Source organism: Phalaenopsis equestris, unplaced genomic scaffold (genome assembly GCF_001263595.1).
Source record: "Phalaenopsis equestris unplaced genomic scaffold, ASM126359v1 Scaffold000088, whole genome shotgun sequence".
Classification (NCBI taxonomy): domain Eukaryota; kingdom Viridiplantae; phylum Streptophyta; class Magnoliopsida; order Asparagales; family Orchidaceae; genus Phalaenopsis; species Phalaenopsis equestris.
Window position 1 is genome coordinate 701,114 of NW_018164530.1, and position 20,099 is coordinate 721,212.

The following is a 20,099-nucleotide window of genomic DNA, read 5'->3' on the forward strand; positions in this document are numbered from 1 at the left end:
CCCCACCCCTCCCCTCCCATCCCTTCCCTCTTCAAGTTCTTCTGCAACCATACCGACTTCTCCGACCTCTGCCTCAAATCCCTCGAAAATTCTCCCCCCGCCCTCAAATCACCCACCAACTCCACCATCCTCGCCGCCCTCATAAACTCCGTCGATGCCAAGACGCACGATGCTCTCTCTTATGCCCAAACTCTCACCATCAATCCCAACATCAATAGCAAGACCCGCGAACTCCTCCACGACTGCATGGACTTCTACGACGACGCTCCAAGGTGGGGGATATCGGCACTAGGGACGCGATGCTGAGCGCCATGATTAGCAACTTCGGCACCTGTGAGGATGGGTTTCAGGAGTTCAACATCAAATCTCCCATGCAAGATTGGTCCCGCACATTGCAGAGCATGACTGATAATTGTCTTGCCATCATTAACATGAACAGGAACGAGGGTCATTACTGAAAATTACAAAATATTACATTTTTATTTAGTTTAATTATTGTGTGGATGGAGTTTGATTAATTTGTACGTAGAGATAGATTGTTCTGTTCGGTGATGGAAGAGGGCAGGAAATTAATTACTGTGGCTATCGATGTTATCTTGACTTGTTGTTCTTCTCATTATTTCTCTTTGAGAAATTTACTATATACTAAAAAAAGCAAACAAATGGCTAAATTACTTATGTTGTGAGTTGATCTCACTCGGTCTCTGTGAAGACGACTTCCAACATTTTGTTTATTCCTATTTAACTTTATGATAGATTAATGTTGTTCTAAATTGTATGTATGTATGTGTCAACATGAATCTCAAGGGCATACGAGACAAGACGTGTGAAATGAGAGTCCACTAACAAGAGACTCGGAGGTAAAGGTGTCTGATAGGAAACGTCAATGTCAAGGTTAACCATGACGACCAAATGACTTAAACCTGAGCAGATCGTATGTGGCCAACCGTGACTCAAGGAGCCCTTATGATTTTTAAGCAAATGCTTTGGGCACCATAATTGGGGTTTGCACCGACATAACCGTGCTTTGAGGCGATCATTGCCAAGTCGACATCACCTTTAGTGTTCCCCATGCTGATGTTTGTTTTTGCATCATGGGGCTTTATATTGTCGATCTAAATGTTCTTGTAATGTAGACTGCAGACGAAGTTATCTCGCGTTGTGTTCATGCTTTAAGACTAAGGTCTGAGCAGACAAATTTTGTGCTGGAAACATTTTTATTTGGTGACACACAAGTGGAGTGCCTTCTCGAACTTCAGGGATGCATTTATGACCTCCACGGATGTCCAAGGTTTATTTCTTGCTCATATATGACCTTCTTGAGGTCCCATGAGGCTTGAAATCCCTTCGATGAATTTTTCTGAAAGCATAATTTATGTGGGGACCAGCGTGATCACACCTAAATTGGGCGTTTTCGCACCCAAACAATGGCGTGACCACGCCTAAATCTGGGAGAGGCATCCAAGTCCCTCGACCGACGTGACCACACCCAAAGGCAGCAGACATAACACACGACGTAATTACACTGGTTCTCGGGCATGACCACGTTGAACCCTCATCTCCGACACTTCTATGGTGTGATCAGGCTCGAGTTCGGCGTGGCCACGCCAGCTCAACCTGTTTGACAATTTCTGTCATCTGATCCTCAGATTTCTGTCGATGACACTGCTGTGACCGTTGGATAGTGTATTTTGCTTAGTTTTTCACCCAAAAGTGGACTCTATGGATACTTGGGCCTATAACAGATTGGTTAAAAGGCTAAATCAATGCCTTGAACCAAGGATTATCTTCCTAACGTAGGGGAGATGATTGGGCATCTGCTATCATCTAGAGGGGAGCTGAGGAAGAGTTTGGTGAGGAGATTTGGAGCTTTGAGAGATTTTTTCAACTTCTTCAAGGATAAGAAAACTTGGGAGCTGCTTTTTTCATCTTCTCTTCCGTCTTCTTCTTGTTTTTCATCAACCTCGTTGCTTTCTTCTTCCTCTCTGGTGATTCTTCATGAGTTGAGCCTAGGAGAGCTTCAACCTAGCATTTGAGAAGGAAAACTCTGGAGATCTCATCATCTTCTCCTGTGAGGAGAGCTTCCTCACTACTTTGGAGAAGAAATCCAGCGGTGTCGTCATCCTCTTTGGTAAGGAGAGCTTCTTAACCACTTGAGGGAAGGTGAAGGGCGACTCTGTCATCTTCGTCACAAAGGAGCTTGAACAAGCCCATCAAATGTGAAACCAACCACCGCATCGGTGAGATTTCTTGAACTCTCTTGATTATTCATTTCTACAGCCCCCTAGGACTAGATGTTAAAGGATTTAGAATAAGATTTTTGTGTGCTTAGAGGAAGTCCTATAGGAGTAGGTACTTTGCATTTCCTCTAAAAATTCAAAGATTGAAACTTATCTTCTTTTTTTTCTAGCCCAAAAATCTGAAAGTTGGGGTTGTATTAATCTCGTCATTTGCCTATGATTTCATCTGGATGGACGTTTGAAATCCACAGTTTGAAAAGACAAAGGAATTCCTTTGACCGCTGTTTTCTCGATCATTGAGAATCCTCCTTGCTAGTGATTCCTCATTTAGAGTCGTGCAAACAGAGGTGGGTGTCATATTGCCTCTCACAATATGATGTTGATACACCTCTCCACCCCGCACCCCAGGTCTCTCATGAGTTTGATAGGACGAGCATGATTCTTCGTCAGATCTAACTGAGCCTCGCATTGCATATGTTTGCATTTTTTGTTGTGTGCTTGGCATAACTTTAAAACATGCATAAAAAAAATCTTATTTTGCAAGTGTTGTTGATTGATCGCTTCCACCAGCTCGGTCGACACTCTCCTTCCATTTACTCGGTAGATTAGCCGCCTCTGGCCCGATCAACTTGATCGACACTTTTCATCGGTTCAATAAACCATTCTTTGTCGGTCGGCCGTCCTTACCTGATCTATTGTATTTCGTCGATCGATCGTCCTCTCGTGTCCAATCGACCACCTTTGTTGCTTTGACTGATCGGCTACAATCGACCCGATCATGTTGATCGACTCCACTTGAATGTTGCATCACTACATACTAGTTTCATACTGCTTGCATGAACACATTCATCCCCGCACCCTGTTGTGCACCTGTGAGCATATGTGTCATATGCTCCTAGCGGGCGTCTACACCCTACTTTGACACGTTCTTGCGTGTTTACCTCGTGATAGCCTTATGTCATCGTGCACACCGCCTCATGTGTTTGCATTCTCATTCGTGTACCTTTGCATGTTTGTCTACATAACATCTAGTATTTTCATGGCTGACATGCTTGTGCCTTTCTCGAGTCACTGCTCCTCTCACACTCTCTCGCCTCCTACGACACTGCTTCGGCCTATCATAGGCATCTTTCTCGAGTGACTGTTATTTCACACTCACTCTAAACACTCACGTTTCCTCTTCGGGAATGACTTCGCACATCAAGCCTACTCGACATGTGTTTCTCCTCACTGAGAAGAACGCCACCTCACTCTCTTTGTGTCTTGCACGCATACCATTTTTTTTCCTATGGCATCATTTACATGCCATGGGAATCCCACGTCACATAACTTGGCATGAATCACACTTTAAAGTCCTCTTGGTTCTCCAAGTATGCGATGTGTGTCCACGTGTGCGCATGACTACCGCCAAGTATGGATCATGCTCCAAAGGCCTCTGACTCCATTCTGTGTGCAAGTCATATGCCCCATAACATCACCTCATTATGTCATATGTCTTGAGTTTTGCATTTGCATTTATGCAGTAGCAACACATTCATCATGGGTATATGTTACCATATACTTTGGTGAATGTTTGTTATCTTGTGATCGCTTCTACTTTGACAGAGTGGTCAAGACGCACTAGATCACTTTGCATTTGCATGCATTCCCTAACTGTCTCGACAACAAATCAGACTTGTTAGCCGAGTGACCATTCGCTTGTCCCGACGTGGTAGCGATTTTTGCCTGTAAGGATGCCTCGACAGGCAATGCTAGCTATCACACTGTGACTAGCCCACATATCCTGTGCTATGAATCTAAGGGGTCTAATAAGTGCCACTTAGAATTTTTTCTTTATTAGGACCTACCTTAAAGATATACAAAATTATATTTTTATTACTTGTATACATCATTTTTTCAAAAACCTATTTTATAACTATTTCTTATAGTTTAAACCATACATAATTTCAACCTTTTGAAATTTAAATTTTTTTATAAAACTTGCACCAGCAGTATCTCTTAAAATTCTTGGATCCTTAGGATAGGTTTAGAAACGACCCCATTAAAACATACGCCAGTCTTTTTTCCTTAACTTTTCACTCACTTAAATGTTATGATAGGACACTCAACACTAGATGACGTGCTAGGTTAGGACTATGATGCTAGGTAGTCCTTTTGATGTTTTGGGTATAGTTCTATGTGGTTAGGTTGCCCTAGTCAGACATCACTTTGTGTGTTTATTAGTGTTTAAGACATGCACACTAATACTTTAGAAGCAATTTTCTTGTAGGGAGCCATGTCCAATAAGGGAGGAGCAATAATGATTTATCTAATTACAATTTCAACAGACCCTGCTTAGCTCTCCTCCCACCGGACATGGCTCGCGATGTTGCATGTAGATAGCTTTATTCTAACATCATTTTCATGTAGGTTGAGTTTTGTTTTTTTTTTACTTTCCTTGTATACTTTTAGAGTTTTCAGAAGAGTCTTGTATAGAATTGTGCTTTGGGTGGGTGGCCCAACGGACTCACCATAAGCCCGCTAAGAATGAGCGGGCTTGATTGTGGAAAAATAGAAATTTAACGCGCCCGGCTCAAGCCTGCTTTGACTTAATTAAAGCCCGATTCAGCTAAACCCGACCCGCCCACTAAAGTCCCATCCCGAAATAAAATTTATCAACCCATGACCCCGTTTGATTTGAAACTTTACATATCTTAGTTTGGCATGACGCTCCTATTTCTTAAGTTTTTTTTGCAGATCCCTGCCCTAACCTCTCACTTTCGAGTCATGGACTCTTGAAGCTCCCCTGCCTCTCCTTCTCATGATTCTCAAATGAATGAAACCAACATGACTGGCGCTACTGTTGCACGTCCTCCCCAGTCCAATCCACAGTTAGTGGCTAGCCCTTCACTTATTTCATGCGCTACCACAAGTAAACATTTTTGCTTAGAAACCTTTATATGCTCTTTCGAACCTGAAGACACAAGCCCTAACCCTCACTATTTTTAGATGCCTTTTTTTAGGTATGTGCATATGTTATTTATTGAACATACACTCTTAACCTATCATTGCAAGGTTTACCTTACGTAGGCTCTCCACATTTTGTGTTTTCTATTGTTTGTCATTTTGTTGTATGTCCATTATTACCTGATTCATCTCCTCTTTGAATCACCGATCTAATTTGGGAGGGAGATGTATTTGAATGGGGGAAGTGCATGACAATCGACGAGCTGACGACACCTAAAACAAAAGAGAGAAAAACAAATGAAAACAGTGATTCACCCCTACCTCATAGCCTATTTAGACTTTGGAAGCATATTGTGGACCTTATAAGTTGACTTGGTTGTTTCCTAGGCCTTATTCGCCGATGAGCCGTCACTCATTAGGATTGTGAGAGACTCACTATTTGCTATGTGGCTTAGCGAGAGCTTTAGAGACATCATGACGCTTCTATGAAATAACCATCATTCGTGACACCCTCTCACTGGTCATCACTTAAATGTAAATAAGACTTCTCTAATCGAGAGTATTCTTGGGAGCAAAATAACTTCAAAAATTTTATTATGTATGAAGTGGATTTTATAGTATTTGTGGATAATTGTACCTGAGTTTCTAGATTTAGGTTGACCTAAAATATATTGCATATATTGTTGGACAATAAATAATGAATACTGTTGTATGATGGAAAGATTGTTGCAATAGAGTAATAAATTATCATTTTAGCATTGTATGAGGATTCAAGCGCATACTTAAAAAAAATAAAACAACTAGTAGAGACACCAAAAATTTTTATGTGGAAATCTCGAAAAGAAAAAAATCGCAGAGTCTAACGTAATTGAATAAATCAATCATAACTTGGTGATTACAATTACAATCTCTTGTGCCAATGTAGAAAATTGTTAAATAATCTTCCGAGCTATAAATTCAATGAAAGGATGAATTTATTGCAAGAAATGGGAGGCGACTAATAGTAATGGACGAAAGCTGACGAGTCGTGGTCGATGATGATTCACGGCGACCGACGGCAGCATAAGTGATGTTGAACTTCAGCTCCTTATACAAGCTTCAGTTTTCTTCAAGCACCAAACTCCAAGCTCTTTGTTTCTCCTCTTTCAAGAGAGGTAGAATTTGATTTATAGAGTCTAGGTTGAATTAATGAAAGAATATAAACCACTTTGATTGAACGGCTTAGAGAAAATCCCTTGATCAGATAGAGTTTGATGAACATTTGAGTGACTTAACGATGTCATAGTTTAGCGATCTTTGGCTCGTCAAATTTATCTTATCATATCACTCGATTTTTTTATGAGCTCGTCGGATTCAACATCTATTTGACCTTTTAAATATGTTTGAAAACATTCCAAAAATAATTTAATGCCTTGATCGAGGCTTATTTTGGTTCAGATTGATCTAATTTTGGTACTGTGGGGGTCCGTCTTGTCGAGCTGGTCAGTTTGACTATAAGTTTGTTAAAATTAGACTTATGTGTGTCTTTTAATAAAGGATTGATCGTTTCTTGCTAAAAAGATTTTCTCGAGATCCATATCATGCATTGAGATTCGTGTTGAATGTTGGAAATTTGTTGATGGCATGTCAAATACATTGCATGAAATAGAAAATTAAATTATTGGGCTTATAGTCCAATGGTAAGGTTAATTTTTCAAACAACTTTGCTTAATTGATTGATTGGAACATATATTGTCAAATTAACTGCCTACATGTGCGAGTGAATTCACTTGCCGAGTTTGTGGGATGAATTGTGTTGAACCCAAATTTGTCCTTTGGCTTGTGCCAAAGGGATAGACCACAGAATCCAAAAGAAGAAGAAAGAGAATGAGAAAAATAGGGGGAGAGAATTGCCCCGCGGGGGGTCAAAGAGAGGTGTTATGGCCAACTTTTTTCCACATAACTTGAATGTTACAAGTGAAGAAAGAAGAAAAGAGTTCTCTTTTACTGGGAGTTGAGAGAGACAAAGAAAGAGCTCCCCTTGTTTTAAGAGGAGTTTTGAGGGGGTATCGTGGTCATTTTCCTTGCTTAGATCCTGAAGCATTCTCGTCGCCAGAATATTCGACATATGGTGGCCGGCCCAAGCAGTCGACCTTCAGTGGCTTGCCCTTAGTGGCCGGTTGGTTGGGTATGGTAGCGCAGGTGCTAGCGACAGAGAGCTTATTTTTGGCTACACTAATTGGTTTGTTGAATTTATCAATTTAATTGATTGATTAAGTTATCTAGCCAAATTAATGTATTGTACCAACATGTCGAATCAGAATAAACTGACAAATGTGCGCGATATCTATTGAGTCAACATAAACCATTTTAAGTATAAAAGTTCTAAGAAGGGTGGATATGAGTCAAATCATAGATATTATTTTCTAATAATTTAAGCTCAATACAAACACACATAGATAGACATACTAAACACATAAATTTCAACAACCTCCTACAATACATTATTAAAATCTTTGCATCAACAAATTAGTATATAACATTTATCGTTATATTGTTTCAAGATACATACAACGAGCAACAATTTTTTTATAAGAAATAAATATGACAACTCTTATTTTCAATTTTTTCTTGAGATATTTAATCACCCTTTTACCTTTAAAACAATGTTTCCATTTCACTTTCTTTATTTAACTTTAGTAAAGTAAAATTTCAGTTCATGTGGACTGCGTTTCGGCGTGGAGCGAGATCTTGTGAGTTAGATCGCCGATTTCTAAGTTATGATCGCCCATCGCAATCCTTCTAATCCCGTCATTACCAGCGAAGCTTAATCCCGCGCACATGTCCACGCCCAATTTCGCACGAGTTGTTTCTCCGGATGCCACGTGGACCTTTTCAAACGCCACGAGCTGCCGGTGTGGGAACCATGCCTCCGCACCAATTGACCTCGTCCAATAAATCAGTACGGAATGAACCCCATCTAAATCACCATTGTTGGTGATATCCACGTGGACGGGCACGATTAATTCGCTGCATCGAGCTTGGCTGACTGGAACGGCCCAGACGGAAGCAGTCTGATAACGGCTGTCAAGTCTAACGGCGAAGTCCGCCGGAGCGTGGGCGATAGCATAAGCAAATTTGGAGTAGCTGAGGCCATGACCGAAGGGATAAACTACCGGCCCGGTATAGAATCTATAGGACCGGCCCGGGTATCCTCGGGCCGGGTCGGCCCGCATTCCCATGTCGGTCATCGGTACTCTGTCAGCAAAGTGTTGAGGGTACCACGTCATCGGCAATCTCCCACCTGGATTATAAGCTCCAAAAAGGACGTCTGCGATGGCTTGCCCGCCCGATTGGCCGGGATAACCCGCCCAAACGATTGCGGGTACCCGCGGGTCATCCCGGGCAAAGGAAATATCTAAAGAACCGCCGGAGATGAGAACGACGATGACCGGGCTGCGGGAGGCCGCGGCTACTTTCTGAACTAGCTCCCGTTGCCTGCCGGGGAGGAGGAGGTTTTCCCGGTCTATACCCTCCGCCTCGACTGCTTGGTTGAGCCCAACAAAAACGATGACGGCGTCGGCTTGCCCGGCGGCGTCCACGGCCGAATCGATAGGCTGATTCGGACCGGAACATGCAACATCGATGCAGCCCGGCTCATGAACAGTTCTGACGTAGCGATTGATTCCTTCTAATGGCGTTATGTAGCCGCACGGTATGCCTGGACCGATTGTAAACATTTAATTTATTTCGGATTAAAAATTAATTTTTTTTAATATTTGAAGCAAAAAAAAAATGAATTTTTATTTTTTATTTTTTTTATTTTTACCGGCATAGTTTCCGATCATTGTTTCGGTGACGTTGGAGTTAGGGCCGATGACGGCGACGGAGCGGAGGGTGGAAGGGCGGAGTGGAAGTTTGGGGCCCTGGTTTTTGAGGAGGACGATGCCTTGGCGGGCCGCATCGAGGGCAAGGTATTGATGGGCCGGGATGCAAACGTTCTTTGGGCCGAGATTGCCGTAAGGCTGAGAAGAAGGGTCGCCATCGAACATTCTGAGCCTCATTTGTACAGTTAGGGTGTTCGCCAGCGCGTTGTCGACGTCAGACATGTTGAGCTTGCCTTGCTGGACCGCGCTTCCAATGTACTGGGCGAAATATGGGCCACAGTCGAGATCCAGTCCTAATCTCACAAAAATATTTAATCTGTTAATATTTTATTAATTTTTGTTTATCTAGTTATTAAGTATTGTAATCACAATTAGGAGCTAACTCTAAAAGCATATTCCATAAAGTTACCAGCTTTGATTGTTACGGCCACGGCGTCTTCTGGAGTGGCTGCATAGCGCTGGTTGTTTAAGATGACGCCTACGGAGTCACAATCCGATACAATATATCTGCACATGCACATGCACATGAATGGAAGAATACTTTTTATTATTTCCAAGCCATTTATATATATAGAAATAGAAATAAATTGAATAATGATGAGTGATGATGGACCCGCTGAGACCCCATTGTGTTCGAATGGTATTACGAAGGAGATTTGGGTCGGCACAAGTGGGGACTCCATTGACTTCATTAAAAGAGCACATGATGCTCGCCGCCTTTCCTTTCACCACACAGGCCTTGAATGGCACCTCATATGTGTCCTCCATGTCCTGCTTACTCACCTGCACGCACACACATATATATTTAATCAAATTAATTATAAGATTAAATTGACATATTTTAGTAATTAGTGTTAAGAACCTCAGCACTAAAGTGGAAGCGGTCGACGCCGTGCCAGCTGTCGAGATCATAGGCGGTGTGGTGCTTGCAGCAGGCGGCGACTTTGAGGTGGAGAAAGCGGCTGCGGCCGCCCGGGGGGGGGTGGGGGACTGACTGCGTATTTAGCGGATAGAGTTGGATCCTCTCCCGGAGTCTCTTGGCCACGGCCCCACCTAGGATCACGATATATGTTCACATTCGGGCTCCAGTAGGTGAGCCCCGCCTGCCCCCCGTTATACATTGCCCGCCCTTCTGTTGACACAACCTGCATCCAATCATCAATTCCATTTTATTGTCACAATGCTGATCTCATATCACAAACAAAAAAAGGTAGCATTTGGAGGAAGCTTACCCTTCCGATTCTGTTCCAGAGGGAGGCATTGAAGGAGGCGGCAGTTAAAATGACCTGAGGGAAACTGGTGGCGCCGGGAAAATCGCCGCCGAATATTACACCGTGGCCAACATAGGAAACGCCGTGGAGAGCCTCCGACCACCAGTTATATCCACCGATTCCCAGACGCGGAACAGCCTCCGCTTGGTCAACCAGCAGCTTTGCCTTCTCCTCCAACGTCAGCCGTCCGATTAGATCCCTAACGCGAACCTTTATGGGTAGATTTCGATGGCAGAATCGCATCGCCGCCGTCTCCGGCCCCCCACAGGCGAACGCCGGTCGAGTAGATTCGATGCCGGAGATGAGAGTGAGGAAGAGTAAGAGCAGAAATAGGAGGGGAGGGGGAGATTGGTGTTCAGCCATTTCTAACTTGAATCGAAATGGCGGCCAAAGAGCTTATTTATACGTTGAAATTTTGAAGATTATTTACAATTATACCGTGGACGGGTAGATCCATAAATTGTTAAATAGAGAGAGAGTGTCCGTGTCACGCTTCCGCGTCTCATCCATATAAATCTATTAAATCCAAAAAAAAAAAAAAAAAAAAAAAAAAAAAAAAAAAAGTTTGGTGTGATGCAGTTTGTGAGGATATTTACATCATAATTTTTAATAAATTACATTACTTTTATTTGATGATAATATTGTTTATTGATCGTACAATAACTTTGATAATGATCTAATTTCTCTCCTTAATTAGGTAAAAAAAACCCATATTTATGATAAGGTGATTCTAAATTTAGTATTTTGGATGACTAATTTGAATTTTTTTTTTTCAAATTAATGATTAATGTCAGAAAATTTGAATGAATACTAAATTGATTGCATCTATTTCATAATTATACATCTTACATTATATTTTCGATCGACATAGACTAACAATTCTGTCATTAAAAAAAAAATAGATGTTTAGTCATAATGACAGAATATTTGGTTAAGTTTGGATTGGCCTTAGTTTGTTTAGAGTCATAAAGATCTTTATAGGCCATGAATGTCAGGGCTCATTTGAGTTGGGTTTAAGGTTGGAATGAGCTTAGGATTTTACGAAGAGTTCTCTGTGCTCCTAGAATTACGACGTGGCTTAGCTCTTTGTGATTCTGCAAACACTGCTTAGCTCTCCTTCTACCGAACATGGCTTACGACCTTGAAAGTATGTAGCTTTATTCTAACCTCATTTTCACGCAGCATGAAATTTTATTTTTACTTCCCTCATGTACTTTTTAGAGAAGAGTTCTGGATAGACCTGGGCATTAGGCGGGTTGTCCGACAAACTCAGCTAAGCCTGTTGATAATGGGCGGACTTGGTTGAGAAAAAATAGAAATTTGGCAAGCCCAGCCCGACCCGAGCTCGCTTTGACTTGGTCAATGCCTGACTCAACAAACTCGGCACACCCACTAAAGACCTGACAAAAAAAAAAATCCTAAAATAAAATTTATCAACCCATGACCCCATTATGTTGCAAAGTTTCAATTTAAAAGTTAATATTCCTGATTCTTTTAAAACGTACTTTAAGCTCTCCGTTCTTCATCCTTTTGTGAAGCTGCAATTTAAAAAATAAACCTTTGAAATAGTAGAGCAAATTATGGGAGTCTGCCTCCAATCCATATGCTACGTTTCGAAGAATAAATTACAACTGAAGGCTTTGATCAAACCGCTCGAAGAAGAATGCCGCAAAATCAAAGTGTTTGTGCGTGAGTTCCCTCTATGCATGATTCTTCTCAATGATGATGTACTCCTAAAATCAGGATTTCTTTGATTTTATCTACACTCACTATAAGTTTCTTTATAAAATTTGCTTCTTTCTAGTTAATTTGTAATTTTTGCTAGTGATCAATCAACCAAAACATGAATACGAAGAGAAAGTTGAGCATGAAGAGTTGGAATGAGAGAACAACATCGACAACATGAATTGGACGGGCCACGATCAAAATTGTAACACTAGTTGTAATGATCACAGTAGCAATTGCATAGACGCTTTCTACGAAGTATTTTTATATAAAAACTAAAAAATAATTTCTTAACATTTAATGATTTATTTGGGGGGTCTCACATCTCATGAATATCAAAAGTGCACAAAATCAATGCTCTAAAAATGCATTGCATTCATCCCATGTAATTAGAAATTGATGTGTGAATCCAAATGTGCTAAACTTGACCAACTGTGTTTGGACAATTTCACTTGTACATTTGATTGGAGAAACAAAGGCCGGTATGAGTGAACTTTTATGAATTTAGTTGCATAATTTTTGCTAACTAAACTAAATATCTCGTTCATAAAGAAATGTTTCTTCACTGTTGACCTCATAAAGAAACATTTCAAGTAGGGTTGGATTTGAGACGAATTATAGATATTATATTCTAATTTGAGATAGATAGAGACACACATATGAACACATATTATACACATAAAAACCAACAATCTCCTACAGTAAATCATTGCATAAAAAAAAATAGTATATAATATTTATCGCTATATTGTTTCAAGATACATACAATGAATAATTATTTTCTTTTAATCTTTGCATCTGAAATAAATATTCTTTTTTTCTTGAGATTTTTAATCGCACCTTTATTTGTAAACAATGTTCCAATTTCACATTTTTTTCATTTTAGCCTACGCCGGAATAATTTCGGCGTGGAGCGAGATCTTGTGAGTTAGATCGCCGATTTCTAAGTTATGATCGCCGATTGCAATTCTTCTAATCCCATCATCATCAGCGAAGCTTAATCCCGCGCACACGTCCACACCCAATTTCATGCGAGTTGTTTCTCCGGACGCCACGTGTACCTTTTCGAACGACACGAGCTGCCGTCGTGGGACCCATGTCTCTGCACCTATTGGCCTCGTCGAATAAATCAGTACGGAATGGACCCCATCCAAATCTCCATGGTTCGTGATATCCACGTGGACGGGTACGATTAATTCGCTACATCGGGCTTGACTGACCTGAACGGCCCGGACGGAATCACTTGAGTTCGCAACAGCAGTCTGAAAGCTGCCGTCAATTCTTACGGCGAACTCGGCCGGAGCGTGCGCGATGGCATAAGCAAATTTGGAGTAACTGAGGCCGTGACCGAAGGGGTAAACTACTGGTCCGGTATAGAATCTATAGGACCGGCCCGGGTATCCTCGGGCCGGGTCCGGCCGCATACCCATATCGGTCATCGCGACTTTATCAGAAAACTGTTGAGGATACCACGTCATCGGCAATCTTCCCCCGGGATTATATGCTCCAAAAAGGACGTCTGCGATGGCCTGTCCGCCCGATTGGCCTGGATAACCCGCCCAAACAATTGCAGATACCCGCGGGTCATCGCGGGCGAAGGAGATATCTAAGGAGCCGCCGGAGATCAGAACGACGATGACAGGGCCGTGGGAGGCGGCGGCTGCTTTCTGAACAAGCTCCGGTTGCCTGCCGGGGAGGAGGAGGTTTTCGCGGTCTAATCCCTCGGACTCCACTGACTGGTCGAGCCCAACAAAAACGATGACGGCGTCGGCCTGCCCGGCGGCGTTCACGGCCGAATCGATAGGCTGATTCGGACCGGAACATGCAACATCGATGCAGCCCGGCTGATGAACAGTTCTGACGTAGCGATTTATTCCTTGTAATGGCGTTATATAGCCGCACGGTTTGCCTGGACCGATTGTAAATGGTTGGCTGGTTAATATTTAATTTATTCCAGGATTAAAAATTAAATTATTTTTATATTTGAAGCAAAAAAAAAAAAATGATTTTTTTAAATTATTTTTACCGGCATAGTTTCCGATCATGGTTTGGGTGACGTCTGAGTTAGGGCCGATGACGGCGACGGAGCGGAGATTGGAAGGGCGGAGTGGAAGTGTGCGGCCCTGGTTTTTGAGGAGGACGATGCCTTGGCGGGCCGTATCGAGGGCAAGGGATTGGTGGGCAGGGGTACAGACGTCCTTTGGGCCGAGATTGCCGTAAGGTTGTGAAGAAGGGTCGCCATCGAACATTCTGAGCCTCATTTGTACAGTCAGAGTGTTCGCCAGCGCGTTGTCCACGTCAGATATGTTGAGCTTGCCTTGCTGGATCGCGCTTCCCAAGTACAGGGCGAAAAATGGGCCGCAGTCTAGATCCAGTCCTAATCTCACAAAAATATTTAATCCGTTAATATTTTTATTCAGTGAAGTCAAAGTCCAATTTTTCATACATTTTTAAACAATTATCGCACTGGTCAAAATAATTTTTTTGGAAAAGATAAACGCTGGAACTCAGCTTCTTCTAATTATTTAGTATTGTAATCAATATTAGGAGCTAACTCTAAAACCATAGTCCATAAAGTTACCAGCTTTGATTGTAACAGCCACGGCGTCTTCTGGAGTGGCTGTATAGTGCTGGTAGTTGTAGAGGACGCCAACGGAGTCACAATCCGATACAATATATCTGCACATGCACATGAATGGAAGAATATTTTTTATTATTTCCAAGCGATGAATAATAAATATATATAGAAATAGAAATAAATTGAATAATGAAGAGTGATGATGGACCCGCTGAGACCCCATTGTGTTCGGATAGTATTACGAAGAAGATTTGGGTCGGCACAAGTGGGGATTCCATTGACTTGATTATAAGAGCACATGATGCTCGCCGCCTTCCCTTGCACCACACAGGCCTTGAATGGCACCTCAAATGTGTCCTCCATGTCCTGCTTACTCACCTACACACACACACACACACACACACACACATATATATATCTCAAATTAATTAGAAGAATAAATTTAAATATTTTAGTAATTGGTGTTAAGAACCTTAGCACTGAAGTGGAAGCGGTCGATGCCGTGCCACTTGTCGAGATCATAGGCGGTGTGGTGCTTGCAGCAGGCGGCGACTTTGAGGCGAAGAAAGCCGCTGCGGCCGCCCGGGGGGTGGTGGGGACAGCCGATCTGAACAAGCTCCGGTTGCCTGCCGGGGAGGAGGAGGTTTTCGCGGTCTAATCCCTCGGACTCCACTGACTGGTCGAGCCCAACAAAAACGATGACGGCGTCGGCCTGCCCGGCGGCGTTCACGGCCGAATCGATAGGCTGATTCGGACCGGAACATGCAACATCGATGCAGCCCGGCTGATGAACAGTTCTGACGTAGCGATTTATTCCTTGTAATGGCGTTATATAGCCGCACGGTTTGCCTGGACCGATTGTAAATGGTTGGCTGGTTAATATTTAATTTATTCCAGGATTAAAAATTAAATTATTTTTATATTTGAAGCAAAAAAAAAAAAATGATTTTTTTAAATTATTTTTACCGGCATAGTTTCCGATCATGGTTTGGGTGACGTCTGAGTTAGGGCCGATGACGGCGACGGAGCGGAGATTGGAAGGGCGGAGTGGAAGTGTGCGGCCCTGGTTTTTGAGGAGGACGATGCCTTGGCGGGCCGTATCGAGGGCAAGGGATTGGTGGGCAGGGGTACAGACGTCCTTTGGGCCGAGATTGCCGTAAGGTTGTGAAGAAGGGTCGCCATCGAACATTCTGAGCCTCATTTGTACAGTCAGAGTGTTCGCCAGCGCGTTGTCCACGTCAGATATGTTGAGCTTGCCTTGCTGGATCGCGCTTCCCAAGTACAGGGCGAAAAATGGGCCGCAGTCTAGATCCAGTCCTAATCTCACAAAAATATTTAATCCGTTAATATTTTTATTCAATAAAGTCAAAGACCAATTTTTCATACATTTTTAAACAATTATCGCACTGGTCAAAATAATTTTTTTGGAAAAGATAAACGCTGGAACTCAGCTTCTTCTAATTATTTAGTATTGTAATCAATATTAGGAGCTAACTCTAAAACCATAGTCCATAAAGTTACCAGCTTTGATTGTAACAGCCACGGCGTCTTCTGGAGTGGCTGTATAGTGCTGGTAGTTGTAGAGGACGCCAACGGAGTCACAATCCGATACAATATATCTGCACATGCACATGAATGGAAGAATATTTTTTATTATTTCCAAGCGATGAATAATAAATATATATAGAAATAGAAATAAATTGAATAATGAAGAGTGATGATGGACCCGCTGAGACCCCATTGTGTTCGGATAGTATTACGAAGAAGATTTGGGTCGGCACAAGTGGGGATTCCATTGACTTGATTATAAGAGCACATGATGCTCGCCGCCTTCCCTTGCACCACACAGGCCTTGAATGGCACCTCAAATGTGTCCTCCATGTCCTGCTTACTCACCTACACACACACACACACACACACACACACATATATATATCTCAAATTAATTAGAAGAATAAATTTAAATATTTTAGTAATTGGTGTTAAGAACCTTAGCACTGAAGTGGAAGCGGTCGATGCCGTGCCACTTGTCGAGATCATAGGCGGTGTGGTGCTTGCAGCAGGCGGCGGCTTTGAGGCGAAGAAAGACGCTGCGGCCGCGGTGGGTTGTTGGAGACCGCGTACGTAGCTAGCGGCGTATTTAGCAGAGAGAGTTGGATCCTCTCCCGGAGTCTCTTGGCCGCGGCCCCAACGAGGATCGCGATATATGTTCACATTGGGGCTCCAGTACGTAAGCCCGGCCCGCCCCCCGTTATACATGGCCCGCCCTTCTGTGGACACAACCTGCATGCAATAATAATAATGAGGGAAACTATTATTTTCTACATAAAATTAGAATAATAATAAATGTAGTAATCATCGTTGCAGCTGAAGCCAGATTCCTTTCCCCATGTGATCCCTAGCTAATTCAAGCCTTTCTTCATATCCTCTCATTAATAATGCCCATATTCAGCTCCCTATTGTCTTTTATTTTGCTTCACTAAAAAAGAAAAGGCTATAAAACAGCAGAACGGTACAGTTTGTACAGGCTGTATGGCAAGTGAAGTTGATGGTGGGTGGTGGCAAAACTGGTAATTAATGGAAGCAAGCAGCATTAGGTATAAGATGGGAGACTAATGGTGGTCTGTAATCAGAATATCATATCATTCTTGGTTGGCAGATAAGATAGAGCCTTATAAAGGACAAGTTTTCCGTTGAAAATTTTTTCATCAAATTTAATTGATTAAAATTAATTATTAAACTTATATTAAAAAAATTATAATATATAAGAAATTAATTGAAGTTTGAGTAGAAATATTAGCAATGTAAATTCAAAAAAATTAAACAATTGCTTGTTAATAGCTTAATAAGAATATAGTAATAAATAACAAATAATAAATATGAACACAATGATTCTAAATGAATTCATAAATACTTATATCATAAAGTTTGTTCATATTAATAAAAATCTGTCACACTTTCATATACAGCTATACTATCATTTGTAGGAAACTTTGGTGGTAGCTTACCCTTCCGATTTGCTTCCAGAGCGAGGCATTGAAGGAGGCAGCAGTTAAGATGACCTGAGGGAAACTGGTGGCGCCGGGAAAATCGCCGCCGAATTTCACCCCCGGCCCAGTGTCGGAAACGCCGTGGAGAGCCTCCGACCACCACTCATATCCACCGATTCCCAGCCGCGGAACAGCCTCCGCGTTGTTAACCAGCAGCCGTGCCTTCTCCTCCAAAGTCAGCCGTCCGATTAGATCTCTAACGCGAACCTTTATGGGTAGATTTCGATGGCAGAATCGCATCGCCGCGGTCGCCGGCCCCCCGCAAGCGAACGCCGGTCGAGCGGACTCGATGCCGGAGATCAGAGTGAAGAGGAATAAGAGTAGGAGGAGGAGAGATTGGTGTTCAGCCATTTCCACCATTTGATTGCGCGCGCGAATAGCATGAGTCGAAATGGCGCCGAAAGTCGTTATTTATAAGTGTGAAGCTGAGCTGATGACGGCGACGAGTACGTAGCGTAGATGGGTTTGAAGATTATTTACAATTATACCATTTGGTGGTAGATATATAATTTGTTATTTTTCAACTAAATACAGAGAGAGAGAGAGAGAGAGTACGTGTCACGGCTTTGCTTTATCTTTCGCCTCTCATCAATATGAATCTATATATATATATATATATTGATATATAGTTTTAACTTTTTATTTAAAATGAGTTGCATGGATATGTTAACGCAACTAAGCGTCAGATAACCACTGGGAAAAGTAATAGCTGAAGCGTTGCATGCAAAGAACAAGAAGTGGATTGGACTTTATCCCAATTAGTTGGGGAGAAAAGTACTGGTAATTAATGATGTTGACGGAAGGAGTATTGGAAGAGCGGAGCGTGTGGTAGAACTAAAAGACCAAATATATTTTTATGAATTTTATGTAAAAGTAGACTTTTAAATACTTTTTAACACATTTTAAGTTTATTGGCAAATAAATTGTGAATCAACCTTCTATTTAAAAAAAATATCTGAGGAAAAAATAAAAGAGGTGGTGACAAGTGTGGGACATAATATATAAGTGGGCACATTGTGTTGAAGGATAAAGAATAAGTTTTTGTATCTTCATGCACTCAACAACATTTTTATGAACATTCTATCCTAGCCATGTGAAGAACTTATATTTTGAAGCTTGAGGGCTTCGCTTTTTTTATTTTTTTTTAATTATTTTATTTCAACTTTCATTTTGCCAGCTATTACTTTGATTCTATATATTTAGGGTGATATGTGGATAAAACTTTTTATATTATGTATAGTTATATAAGATTTTTAATAAAAGGCCACCATTCTTTGAAACGAGACATTTTCTAAGAGCCCACTTGCATGTTTGCAGACAAAATCAACTTAAAATTAATATATATATATATATATATATATTAATAAAATACGATTTATAGCTAGTATTTTATTTAACTTAAAAAAAAAAATAAAGGAAATGCTTAAAAAAGAATTGCTTGCAAATGTGGAGACAAAAGACATAATAGGCTTCTGTTTTTCCCAATATCTGCTGAAGGATAATGGATAAGTTTCTTTCTATCATCCACGCAACAAGACTTAAAAAAAATTTGGCTTTATCTAAACTAAATAAGCAAGAGTAACATTTCCTTCCTCATCTCATTTATAGCCACAAAACATCCATCACTCCACGCAATTAGTACAGTATATATAGCTATACATATCTCTAGAATCATAATAATAGCTACATGACGTCACTGACAAGACGAACCCTCCGGCTTGAAAAAATTAACTGTTTATGTAAAGAATTATTGACTGAAAAATAGCATCATCAAACCAAGCGAAATTGGTTAAAAAATTATGCAGCCGCCAAAACAGCTCTGTAGCCCTCTAGCTTTGGCGTATAAGGCCAGTGAACAATTTTTTTTTTATAATTTTTTAAGCTTGTTTGAAAGAGACGCCACATTTATAAGATCAATATGCAATTCAAGTTTTTCAGGTGATGGATTTGTTATTTAGAGAAGATCTACGGTACTGATAGTCATCACAAAATTCATCTGATTAAACTGAATTTCTACACTAAAAATACTCCAGTATTCAAGCAAAATAAAAGTTAGGAGAGAACTCACTGGATATGATCAAACATGGCACTAGTTAATGATGGACACTGATGTTGAGCTAGCCCGAGATTGTAGAGGATGGAAGTGTTCTCCATTATGATAGATACTTCATGTTTTAGTGGAAAATGGGAGAGATTAGGGGAAGGTTAGAGCAGAATCAGCTGAAAGGAAAAAAAAAAAAACTGAAATAGTTAATTACCAAGAGGATAAGATCGATCTTCCTTGAATTCCTGGATGGAGAAGTTCAAACTACTTGTAACTATCAGTGCCTCGCCTTGTCGCTTCCTTGAGGTGCAACTTCACTTTATAATGGGACCAATAAAACCTTAATATTTTCCGACATTGGGTATTTTTAAACAATAAA

General features: G+C 41.3%; 2 protein-coding genes across 2 annotated transcripts; both read right to left on the reverse strand.

Annotated features, from left to right (window-relative positions):
• Positions 1-7,801: 7,801 nt before the first annotated feature.
• On the reverse strand, positions 7,802-10,712 carry LOC110019917 (probable beta-D-xylosidase 2). The gene is given in 7 exon segments (XM_020717789.1): positions 7,802-8,886; positions 8,995-9,345; positions 9,462-9,559; positions 9,666-9,835; positions 9,915-10,041; positions 10,043-10,197; positions 10,285-10,712. Coding segments are annotated over 7 exon segments (2,307 nt in total). The 5' UTR covers positions 10,687-10,712; the 3' UTR covers positions 7,802-7,882.
• A 2,082-nt stretch (positions 10,713-12,794) lies between these two features.
• On the reverse strand, positions 12,795-18,126 carry LOC110019919 (probable beta-D-xylosidase 2). The gene is made up of 7 exons (XM_020717791.1): positions 17,635-18,126; positions 16,716-16,909; positions 15,099-15,198; positions 14,835-15,004; positions 14,630-14,727; positions 14,075-14,425; positions 12,795-13,957 (listed from the first exon to the last, which is right to left on the reverse strand). Exons 1-7 carry the CDS (start codon positions 18,034-18,036, stop codon positions 12,936-12,938), a joined length of 2,337 nt encoding a protein of 778 aa, XP_020573450.1. The 5' UTR covers positions 18,037-18,126; the 3' UTR covers positions 12,795-12,935.
• Positions 18,127-20,099: the final 1,973 nt, after the last annotated feature.

Coding starts and splice junctions, on each gene's coding strand:
- LOC110019919 (XM_020717791.1), bottom strand. CDS start 18,036: ATGGTGGAAATGGCTGAACACCAATCTCTCCTCCTCCTACTCTTATTC. Junction 15,199..16,715: donor CAACCCACCGCGGCCGCAGC/GTCTTTCTTCGC, acceptor GGGCGGCCGCAG/CGGCTTTCTTCGCCTCAAAG. Junction 14,728..14,834: donor ACACAATGGGGTCTCAGCGG/GTCCATCATCAC, acceptor GTGCATGTGCAG/ATATATTGTATCGGATTGTG.